This window comes from Zonotrichia albicollis, chromosome Z, assembly GCF_047830755.1.
Source record: "Zonotrichia albicollis isolate bZonAlb1 chromosome Z, bZonAlb1.hap1, whole genome shotgun sequence".
Classification (NCBI taxonomy): Eukaryota; Metazoa; Chordata; class Aves; order Passeriformes; family Passerellidae; genus Zonotrichia; species Zonotrichia albicollis.
Window position 1 is genome coordinate 49,020,669 of NC_133860.1, and position 12,591 is coordinate 49,033,259.

Consider the following 12,591-nt stretch of genomic DNA (forward strand, 5'->3'; position numbering starts at 1 on the left):
CATCCATCCTTATTGAAAGCTAAGAAAGAAAGTAATCACTTGAATAAGGCCATTTTTGCATAGCAGAAATCATCCTTGCAGTGATTAAAGAAGCATTTTTTTATTTAAGAGATTTGTCAATTTCTTTGTTTGATTTCCCTTCATAGCACCTGCTCAGAACTTAGTATTTCATGAAATTTGAATATGATAATTATATTTTTATTTTAGTATTAAATAAATTATTAAACTAAAGCTTTAAGTTTAAAAATTGGAGTCTTTAATTTTATAAATAACATTGTTTAGTCACTTACTTCAGCCTGATCTTGAAAATACCATCTTAAGAACTTTTTCTAAGTGTCTGTTAAATGTGATTTGCCCCACTGTTCTTTGTCTGCTTTCAAACGAGCCTTTCTTTGCAAGTAATTAAAAAAAAAACAACAAACAAAAACCAACTTCACATTTGCTCTGTTTTGAATTCAAGTATTTGTCTCTGACCTTTGCTAAAACTTGTAAAATCACAAGGAGATAAGCATGAAAGAAATCATGTGCTGTTCAAGTACTTAAAGTCCAGAGAAATGCACTGAAGTAGAAAGGGGATTAAGAGAGGAAGGAGGGTGAGGCCAAGCCATTCTGTGTTGGTACAAGAAGGATTAGCAGGCAGACTGAACCAGGAGAGAAATTAGCCGTGCTTATTTCAGGTTAGACAGTCATAGGACGTGCAGAGATAGAACAAGGTCTCAGCAGTGGAGAGGTACCACGAAGAGAAAACAGGTACAATGCATGAGCAAGTATAGCTTTATTTTATGTTGGAGCTGGCACTGGAGAACAACAAGAAAACTGAGGGAGAACAAGATATACTAGTTAAATGCAGAAAAGGCATGAACCGGGGGAGGGAAGGAGGGGCGGGAAAAAAAAGTTTCAGAAAACTGGTGCCTTAGGTTTTAGAACTTTGCAGCAGGGAAGCAAATGTGACTGGCAAGTGTAAAATGTGAATGAAAATTTTGGAAGAATTTAGAAATCAGTGAGCAAATATAGATCTACTTATTTGCTATCTTTCATGCAGATAATGAGAAGAACATTAGCGTCTGTGGTCAGAGTTGTTTGCCTTTTCAGATAATAGTGTAGAGTTAGAAGGAATTTTCTGGGATGAAACAGGTAGCCCAGAAATTTGTATCACTTGTTTTTATTGTGCTTTCTCTCTCGCTTCCTCTCTCTCTCCGTAAAGGGAACCGGGTGTTCCATCACAGGAGGGCAAATCAGCGTGTGTGGACAGCCAGCTCTGGGAGCAAGCCGGCTCTGCCTGACCCGCTGTCATGCGGATCCCCACGCTGCTCCACCTTTCCCTGCCACTGCTTCTGACTATGTTGGGCCGAGCTGGAGCTCAGTTCCCCCGGCAGTGCGCAACTGTTGAGTCCCTGAGGAGCGGCATGTGCTGCCCAGATTACTTCCCCGTGTTCGGGCCCGGCACTGACCGGTGCGGCGTGTCCACGGGCCGGGGCCGGTGCGTGCCGGTGACGGTCGACTCGCGGCCCCACGGCCCGCAGTACATCCACGACGGGCGGGATGATCGCGAGCAGTGGCCCATCCGCTTCTTCAACCAAACCTGCCGCTGCAACGGGAACTTCTCCGGGTACAACTGCGGGTCCTGCCGGCCTGGCTGGACCGGACCCACCTGCAGCCAACAGATCAGCATAGGTAAGAGCATCAGGAATATGGCATGGAAATTGCTCTTTGTCCATGCTTGCTTCTAAATGGACATAGATTTGTTCTCTTTAAGGTACAAAATGTCCATTATATTTATTTAGCATTTTAGTATGTTGCTAAAGTGGTTAAGGCAGGTGCTAGAGGAGCTGTTCAGCATGTGTATAAATTACTTATACTTACTATCCATTAAAAGGAAGAAAAGAAACTTCCAGTCAATGCATCAAAGACCATTAAAGAATAGAGCCATCAATATTGGAAAAAAAAGTTACTATTTGGATTTAGGAGTAAAACAATGTATATAGGCACGCACATGTGTTTGTGAGTGTGTTTGGGAATAATATGTACCTCAATAGGTTTAATACCTTGTGACTATTTTAGCTGTTCTTTTCATTCAAAGTCCCTTAATACAATTCTAAACTATATACCTGGTCTGGTATGTTTTTACTGTCCTGCTGCTGTCAATATCTTTAAAAACATTAGTCATGACTGTGGACAGCTCAAATGAATCAGTCCAGGGTGGGGTAAGCCCTTCTTCAGTTCACCAGTTTCAGTTAAGTCTAGCATATCACTAAACAGTTCTTTAATTTTTTTAAAAAATTGTTATGAAATCCTTGCAGGTCTGGAAATATATTGAATATTATAGGGAAATTTAAAAAGACAAACAGGCCTGGGGACAGATCCTTGTTCTCATCTGAAAACCATCTGAATGGACAAGATTCCAATCTTTATTTTTAAATTTATACACTTTTAACTTCAAAGATGTTACTGAAATCCTGTAAAATCCATAATTCCCCCCAAAATGAGCAATAGGTTCTGTTGATATGTTAAACAAGAGCTCTCTAGCACAAATATGCAGTGTTTATTTATGCAGAAACAGAAATCAGCACTGACTTTTTCACCAGATAAGGGAACATTCCATAGATGTAAGAGCATGTCCAAGAAAGAGTTAACAAACGACCACTTACCAAATCAAAATTTTAACAATTCCTTAATAATAACTTATTGATAGCTATGGGAAAAATCTTTGAATTTTTTTTTCCTAATCTTTGAGCTTCAAGAACTAAGCTAGAAAGCAGAAAGTATTACTTGTGAATTGGGCATGCTAAGCCAGATTGCACTCTCTGAAATTCTGGCCTATTCTATTTTGCAATGATAACAACTCTGAAGAATAATCAAGAGATAAATGTTACACACAAAGTTGATGTAAAACTAGAGACAGGCAAATAGCAGTTTTAGGTAATTTTTTAGAATATACAACAGCACATTTTACTTTTCTCACATTAAATCCCTTACAATGCATTAAAACACCAAATAAATCAGATACATCATGCATGATAACATGAGTTTAAAAAGTGTAATTTAGTTTCCTCTTATGCTCTAGGTTTCCACGTTGAGGTCACCTCTTTTGCCCATTCACAAATCCATTCGCCCTATCTGCTCAGATTTTAGAAATAAGTACTGGATTACTGTCAGTACATCCATACTAAATTGCTGTAAAATGCAGTTTGGTGTCTTCATATCTTCTCAGTTCATGACTAACTCTAATAATAGTCACAATTTTTTGTTGTGGTTCAAGCATATACTTTAGGAATGAAAATATTAAGATGCCTATGTAAACCAAAATTAGATGGACTATTAGAGTTCTCCACTTGAAACACTACAAAAACACCACAAATCAATCAACCAACCCACCAACCAACCAACTAACCAACCAAAAAAAACAACAAAACTAAAATCCCATCACTTCAGTGATGAGATTCAGTTCATGTCAGTTCAGTTCTGCAAAACAAAAAAATATGTTTCAGGATACACTGTCCTTGGATGAAATTCATGTTTCAGGAAAGACTTTATTTATATTTCTAGGAAGCTAAAATATCCCCCGCTGAATAATTTTCTTTTAGTGAAACATAATTCACTTTTATTCTTCATATAGATTCATGTTGAAGATCTGTTGCTTCGTCAACATAATTGATCATTATCAACATAATTGATCATTAATTTGGACAATGAGTTATGGATTTTTACAGTATTTTTTATAATGACAATAAGTAAATATTGAAAAACAATTGTGAGGACTTCTATCTTTATCTTAGTCTAAACTTTGTCAGAGATTTTCCCAGACCAGGTAAAAGAAGGACTGAGGTGATCTGAACTCAGCTCTTCATGCTAAAACATTGCTATTTCAACAAGTCAGTTTTCCTCCTTTTTTCACTCTCTATGTGTGGACAATGGCATTTTTTCATTATTTTGAAATGCACTGCTAAAAAGGACGAATATGTGGTAATTGTTAATAATGTCAGGTTAAAGAGATAAAATAAGAGAGAATCTCAGATTAAATAATACTGTACTGTGTAAAATTCAGAATAATTCACTGGTGAATCTGCCATTTTTCCTACAAAGCTTCAAGAATAAATAAATAATTCTTCATTAAATTGCCAAACGGAAGGTTTGTGGTTATTATAAATTGATTTATAGTCCTTATTTCCTGTAAAGTACTACCACAGGAAACTTAAATATATCGGATGAAGTTCTGAAAGGTTTGTATGACAAAGAATAGTCTTAGTCTTTTGTCTAGCGAGATGGAAAGATAACCTGTAACAGTACTCTTAAAAGTATTAAAATTGCAAGGATTGGAGGTCTATTTTAATTTATTTCAGATTTTCTCAAAATAGGTAACATTATCTATTTATGCTCAGTGAGTTTCCCCAACAAAAAAGGGTGAATACTTGAAGAAAAAAAGGACTTACCCAGAATTATTAGGAACACAATGAACAAGTTCTCTGAGATCAGGCTTCAGTGTTTATTACTTTGGTAACTTGCTTCTTCTGTATTATCACAGTCAGAAGGAATCTTTTGGATCTAAGTGCAGAAGAAAGGAATCGCTTTGTGAATGCCTTACACCAAGCCAAGGTGACAGTCCATCCTGACATCGTTATTGCCACACGAAGACGTGAAGAAATCTTTGGACCAGATGGCAACACACCTCAGTTCGAGAATATCTCCATTTATAACTACTTTGTGTGGTCGCATTATTATTCTGTCAGGAAGACTTTCCTTGGTGCAGGGCAGCAGAGTTTTGGAGGAGTTGATTTCTCTCATGAGGGACCAGCTTTTGTCACGTGGCATAGGTACCATCTATTGCAGCTTGAAAGAGACATGCAGGTAAAGTTTCTGTAAATGTTTACTGGTATTCATGCTATGTTCTGTACAGTTAAAGAACTTCACTCCATATTAAAATAGGCAAAATGACAGCAGGTTTCCCTACATGTTGAAGTGATTCTGCTTCAATTTCAGTAACCCATTTGGTATACAAAATTTAATAGAGTGCATTTAGGCTTCAGACTGTCACTTTTATAGAGATGTTTAAATACAATATTTTAATCACAGCAATAGAAAACCTAAAATTTCCATAAAAATCTCATGGAAAAAAAGATGTATTCTAGATATAAGACATTTTATTGGACCAACAAAGTTATTTTCAGTGGTGTTTTTAATCTCATGGCCATTATTATTGAATAACATTAACCAAAGCAGCAGAAATTCTGAAGAAAGTGATAACACTAAGAGATGGCTTAGGGATTCAGAATCACATTTAGTTTGTGTAACTGGTTAGAGAAATTAGTGTTTTGTTATACCCCGTTCCATAAATCAATGATTCTCTTTTTTTTCCTTCTCTTATGTGGACCTATTCACAAAATGGGTATAGTATTTTATGAACCACCATCCTTCCTAAAAAAACAAGAATTAAGTTTTCAAGGTCAGGACTAAATAGTGTCTGAAATCACTTCAGTCTTTCCACTAGCTTTAATTGCTTTACATCAGGCTGAGGCACAAACTCTCTTCCAAGACATACATTTGTCATCAGTGGCATTTCTCTAAGTGAAAGCCCTGAGAACTTCTATCTCTCTGTGATTTAATATATATTCCTATTTATGTCAGTATACTTGATCATTAGTCAAAGTAATTTTGCCTCATTAACTCCAGAACTGTCCAACTCTAACCCATACTAGAGCCAAACAATGCCAATTGGAAAAGCTGGTGCCCCTATTCTTTATATTTCCTTCAGTTCCACACCTATTTATTATGTGAACTACAAACACTGTTTTCACTGACAGGCCATTAAAAATATTTGGAAAATGGGGTTTCAGCATTAATTTATGTTTCTTACTGCTCACAATATGGTTTTGTGGCAGAGGTACTGTCCTATTAGTGGGGAAGATCCGTGATTCAGTTCAGTAGTACAGCTATCTGCTCTGCTGAACAAAGGTATCCATGTGAAAATACCAAAAGCTTTTACATGAATTTTACATAGGGGTCTTCTCTTCTATAAGGCAGGATTCTGACTTTTTACCAAGATGTATTTAGCTGTTATTTTAACATTCTTCTAGCAGTAAATATTATAGCTGTCTGTGTCAAACACATAGTAATACCATATTTATATGGATTAGAACATGCTACAGGACCCCACTTTTGGACTGCCCTACTGGAACTTTGCAACAGGACAAAACACATGTGATATCTGCTCAGATGACTTGATGGGAGCTAGAAGCAATTTTGATGTCTCTCTTATAAGCCAGAATTCAATCTTCTCTCAGTGGCGAGTGCTATGTGAAAATGTGGAAGATTATGAAACCTTGGGAACCATCTGTAACAGTAAGCATGAATTATGAAAGATCTCGAGAGAAAATTCTCTTAATAATAAATAAATATAATGCTTAACATTGCAGTTGCTTTTTCCAGCCAAAAGATCTTAAAGTGGTTTTTGAATATTCTTGATCCATGTTTCATCAGTCTGTTGAGATAATACATACTATCAGAAGCTTGAAGAAGAAGAATGATTAAATGCTTTGCCTTCCCTTCTTATGCAGTACCAATTCATCTCTTACACCATAAATAATTACATTGGGCAGTGTTATTTCTTAACTGAAGCTTAACATTTGTTCTGACTACTCCACTTATCACCTTCATGCTGTTCTGTTCCTAAAATGAAACATCCAACAAATCCCCATAATAACGACATGCACCATATTTTGAATGTGAGTAATACCACATTCTAACATACCTACCCAAATTAAAATAATTTTTAAAATACCAGTAAGTTACTGATAAAAGCATCATCATGGAAACATGGGGCAAAAAATAAGAATCTTCCAATATTGGGTTAGTAATTTACATAATCTTTTTCCCAGCTACTCTATCAGGACATCCTCAATAATGTCGGCCTAGGTGTCACCAGGAAATCACATGAAAGTCTGTAGAAAATTTTTCTAAATCACTTAGAGAACAACAAACTTCAGTAAGAAGCTTCTAGATAACTTTTTAAATCCTGGAACAGAGAATCCAGAACATAGGGCCCCATGAGCATTCTTTGCAAAACGTAAGGAACTGACCAGTTCATTCAGTGAAAATATAATTTTTGAGGGATTTTTTTTGCCATGATTCAGTCATGAGAGCGATTCATTCTGTGGCCTACTGGTCTACCAACCTTGTTTTCTTTCTTCTTTCCATTTCCAGGTACTGAGGGTGGTCCCATCAGAAGGAATCCTGCTGGAAATGTAGCACGACCTATGGTGCAGCGTCTCCCAGAGCCTGAGGATGTTGCTCAGTGTTTGGAAGTTGGTGTATTTGACACTCCTCCTTTTTATTCCAATTCAACAGACAGTTTCCGTAACACAGTAGAAGGTAAACATGGCAAATAAAAAGACCTGGAACAATTCCAAATAAGTCAGGGAGCAGACTTGCCACTTTTTCCTGTTGGAAGTATGAGTTTTGAGACAGGCTGTTGGACAAGAAGAACACATTGTTCTTAGCTTTAAGTATTAGCTCACTATTAAGCAGAAATAAAATCTATGTAAATTACTTTATAGCTATAGCTTATGTCTCTTAAAATACATAAAAGTCTCAAGAGTCTGCTGCTGGTATACTAAGTAAAAACTAACTTCAGTTCCTTGGCACATAATTAGCAAGTTGCCTTTGTTGAAAACACAGTTCTTGCCTGTGGATTGATGCTGCTGCATCCCTAAATGAAGGAAACAAGGGCTTCTAGCAGTTATTCTTGGATCTGAATTAAAACAAAGAAAAGAAATGAAAATAAATTGAAAGCTGTGGTAGTACCTAGGGCAATAGTATTGAAATAGTAATTGAGCTCTGGGTATAGGATTTACTGCTAGACATGCTAGGCCTACTCTCTGGGACATAAAACTCTTGTTCTTCTATAAGCTCTGCACATTTAAAACTAAACTCTCCAACACCAGAATACACATACACACACACACCCCCCCAACAGAAAAAAGAGCCTAAACATTTGATTTATACTGTTCAGACAGCATCCTAACAACTTCTTCTACACCTTAATAATCCAGAGCTTTTAACAGGAAAAATTACAAAGTGACAGTTCAAATTGCTGCCTATCAATACCTAGGTGTCCAAACATGGCTTTAAAAAATTAACTGTATGTATCCCTCCCTGGAACAATAGTCCAAAGCTTGAACACAGGAGGAGTTTTCATGATGCTTCAGATCCTAACATTTGACTTGAGGATTACGAGGTTTTGGGCACAAGCAAAGCTATTCTCCATCTTCACTAAAGAAATAAACAATATCAGAGCCTGTGAAGATTCCAGTATGTGTTCCCAGTATGCATGGAAGTGATGTATGGAAACCTAACAGTTAGCTCATTAGAGTAAATGTCAAGATACATCTGCTTTAGTAAGCAGTTAAAAAACTCATGCATCTATGGTGAAAGATATTTAGGGCCTAAATATACACCTTTATTTTCATGCTATGTTGGCCATTTTTGTGGTAGAACCCAGCAGCTTTGCAGTCCACATTCCAAGCATTCTTTCATAAAGGCTATTTTAATCTGAAAATTATGCATTCCAGGAACATTTCCCAAATGTCAGTAGGTAGAGAATTAGCTACCCATTTGTTTCAAGCAAAGCAACATAACAACATGAATGCATTTCAGAGAAAATAAAAAGGTATTAATCTGAGACTGCAGCTTCCAAACAAAATCTTCACTGTAATTTTTGTTTTCTTCTTTGTTTGCATATTCAGGGTACAGTGATCCTTCAGGAAAATATGACCCAGCAGTCCGAAGTCTTCATAACTTGGCTCATCTATTTTTGAATGGGACAGGAGGGCAAACTCATTTATCACCAAATGACCCCATTTTTGTCCTCCTGCACACATTTACAGATGCTCTTTTTGATGAGTGGCTGAGACGGCATTCTGCAGGTAAGATGTTCTCATGGACAGAGGCAGGATGGCTGGTTGTCAGTCTTTGTAGCCACAAAAACTCAATTCCTTCTTTTGGGACAGCAAGATACCCCTAAATTTAGGAGAGAGGATTGGAATTTCAAGAGTTAGTATTGTTAACAAAGTAGTAATAAGCAAGTTAGTATTGTTAACAAAGACAAAGTAGTAACACGCAAGCTCTCCTCCTCACCCCAATGACATCCAATTGCAGACCACTCTCTGTGAAGGGACCTGGTTAGACACAGCAGCCACAATTCAAGAAAACAGTATGTGGGAATACACTGCCTCCATAGAGCAAGGACATTGTAACCCTGGAATGATATTCCACTGTTGTGTGGAGTAAATAACTATTTTCTTCTTGTCAAAGGAAGAACAGGTACCATACACATTCATTTTCACCACCTTTGTTATTTGTTGTTTCACCACCAGCATTCAATAACCATCACCATATACTTCTAAAGGAAATAGCTACCATTTCTGCCCTTGCTTTTTTAATTCCAAAAAGAACAGAAAAAGATAATACAGGAGAAAATGAAAAAGAGGGAGAAAGGAACAACAGAAGGAATGATTTGAAAGGAATGAAAGAAAAAAAACAAAGAAGGAAGGAGACTTACATCAGTGGGCCAGGGAAAAACTCTAACCCTTATGTCTACATATCATGCAGCAACTGCATTCCTCCACGCAATGCAGCAACTTTATTCTCCTAGGATAATCTATACTCCTCTTCCTTCTTCTACAGAAGGCAGCTGTTGCTGCACAACTGAGCCTTCTTTGTGCAGCTTCCACAACCTGCCTCATTGAATTTTCTCACATCAGCTCTCAGAGAGCAATTGTATCCCCTTGTGGTTCTTACATGATCTATCACAAGGTTAGGCATCATCTTACCACAAAGTATTTTCTTTCTGTTATGTTTTAAGTTTTGTTGTTGCTGTTGTTGCTGGTTTGATTTGGTTTAGTTTGGGGATTTTCTGTTTTGTTTTGATTTTTATTTCAGCTGACTTCCTTCTGATTTAGCATAATGTTGCAAAAAAAAAATCCACTGGAATTTATATCAACTGTCCTCCTGTTCATCACTGCTACAATCAGGCAAAGCAAGAATATAGAAAAAAGTCTTTGACATATTTCTCCTTTTCCAAGTGAGAAGAAACAAAAAGCCCAACACAGGCAAATTTTTTAAAAATTTACTGGTAATTTCCGTTCAAAACCAGAGATAACACTAGTGGCCTTGGTTTTGGACAGCATAGAGACTCTTACTTTATATCTGCCACACCAGGAAACAAATCCTTCTGGAACAACTGAAAAAGAATTCTAGGGTACTCAAAACCCCGAGTTGGAAAAAAAATGAAGTAGTGCAATTTATTTTGAATTTATTTACAGAAGTGTGATTTGACTTTCAAATATAGATATCTCAACATACCCACTGGAGAATGCCCCTATTGGACATAACCGACAGTACAACATGGTGCCATTCTGGCCTCCAGTAACCAATAATGAAATGTTTGTTACTGCACCAGAAAATCTGGGATACAGCTATGAAGTCGAGTGGCCAGGTAAACTGTACAGCCTAGATACTTCCTCTCCTTTTTTTCCTTCATATCTTTGTCTCTTGAAATTTATTCAGATTTCACCAACAATATTTGCTGTCTTTGGTAAAGTCCTTTGTCTCCTTTCCTACCTTACTTTCCAGATGTTTGTTTGGGATTTGGTATAGCTACTGGTCAGAGACTGTTCCACCATGAAGTTGCCAGTACCCACCCTAATTTTAGGAGAAGTTCTCATTTGGAACTTAACCTTGCAGAATGTCCTCATTCCTATGTCAAATAGATTCATTAACTCACTGGAGAGAATGCAAATCCTCACAAACAAGGTGGCAGAAAAATGGTCCAGAACCGATTATAGACTGAGGCAAGATAGACTAAATCTTCTCATATTTTTGAACAAGAATTATCAAACAAAATTTGAATTACTTCTACTCCCCAACTCAGTGAATAATGACAAATGCAGAGTTCCAGTCTGAACTTCAGGTATTCATCCATATTATTTGACTTTTTTTTTAATATTTTCCTTTTGTTTTCCCTGTTTTAGGTCGGGCTCTCCGTGTCACAGAGATGATAACTATTGCAATAGTGACTGCACTAGTTCTTGTTGCAATTATCTTTGCTGCTGCTGCATGTATCGTACGTGTCAAGAAAAATAAAGATGACTTGCATCAGCCTCTTCTGACTGACCAGTATCAGCACTACTCAGATGATTACGACGGCATACCAACACCAAGCCAGTCTGTTGTTTGAAGAGATGGCACTTTTTTGCATCTGACTGAAACTGGGGATCTTTTTGCTTTATTTCATAAATGGTGGTCATCCACCTGCTTTAAAATAAAGAGCATAAATTGTCAGCTGTCTCAGTATGTTTCCTTCAGGTTTCACTTCCACTTTCATCACACCTAGATGTCAATAAGACCTCTTTGCAATGCTAATTCTATGTTGATTATAATAGAAGCTTTCAAGGGTCACTTGCAAGCCTTTCCCATGCATATGTCTGTAAAATTCGCCAAGCATTAGTTTACTTGCCAACAGCCAATGTCATCCGACTTCATCTAGCTTTTATACCCAGAATTCTTTTATGAGGTACTTTTGTGAAGAGGTCAAGTCTAGAACCTGACAGAAGGAGAATACAAAATACAAGTAAGCACCTTGGCTAGATGAATAGAATGTGTTTCAAAATAGTCATCATGCCAGACAGAAAGTGACAATGGAATTCTGAGGACAAGGGTATATTTGAAATATAACTTTATTCACAAAATATAGTTATGAACCAATAGCTGCTTTTAAGTGGATCTGTGAAAAGATATTCATCATCAAAGCCACTCCAGTATTTGGCAACTTCAAACAGGTGTTCAAACACAGCTGCCTGCAAGAGCATCCAGTTGAAAGGACAGATGGCAAAAGCCTTAGCTTAATTTTTATTTCTTTTTTTGACACTCGCTCCCTTCCTCTCTCCCACTATCCCCACTGCAGAGCATTCTCCCCAGCTATGAAAGACCTTGCTTCAGTTGTCTCATGCTGGAATTTAAACCCACACTTGTACTTTGAAAGAAAGCCCTAGGCATTAAGCTGTAGAAGAGACTTGGGAAAATAGCCTTAAGCAGTTGTTGTTGAATTAATTCAACACAAGTCAACAGGAGAGCAACAAACTGACACCTGCCTTTACAGCCTGAGGTTGGGCTTGAGGAATCTGGCTTTAAGCCTCACCTCCTCTCTCTCATCCTAACTAGATACCAATAAATCATCAGATTGTCTTCCTGTGATGTGTTATTGAATCTAATTTAGGAGTCGCTAACTGACAGCAGGGGTGTTCCTGGTTTCAGGCTATTGAATGCACTCAACTTTAACTGAATGTTACATCAAGATACCCTTTGTCTCTCTTCTGTCTAAGCCCAGCTTCACAGAAATGGCAAGTGACTCGGACTGAGCTCCTTCAGTCTGAGGCAGCCCTTCTGGACATAAGTTACTAGGTAGAAGTAGGAGTCACATGCCATGCTGACCTCAGGGGTTTCAGTGGGTACCAGGTGTGCTCAAGGCACACACACTTAGTTGCAAGGAGATACACTGAGAATGATGCAAACAAGAAGACAAGTACTCTTGGCTAGGCA

At 37.5% G+C, this 12,591-nt stretch overlaps 1 protein-coding gene across 1 annotated transcript; it reads left to right on the forward strand.

The window, feature by feature from the left end:
- The first annotated feature begins 566 nt into the window (after positions 1-566).
- Positions 567-11,314, forward strand: TYRP1 (tyrosinase related protein 1). Its single transcript, XM_005488148.4, has 8 exons — positions 567-750; positions 1,205-1,674; positions 4,523-4,845; positions 6,132-6,336; positions 7,198-7,365; positions 8,739-8,918; positions 10,343-10,489; positions 11,025-11,314. Exons 2-8 carry the CDS (start codon positions 1,293-1,295, stop codon positions 11,228-11,230), a joined length of 1,611 nt encoding a protein of 536 aa, XP_005488205.1. The 5' UTR covers positions 567-750; positions 1,205-1,292; the 3' UTR covers positions 11,231-11,314.
- The last annotated feature ends 1,277 nt before the right edge of the window (positions 11,315-12,591 follow it).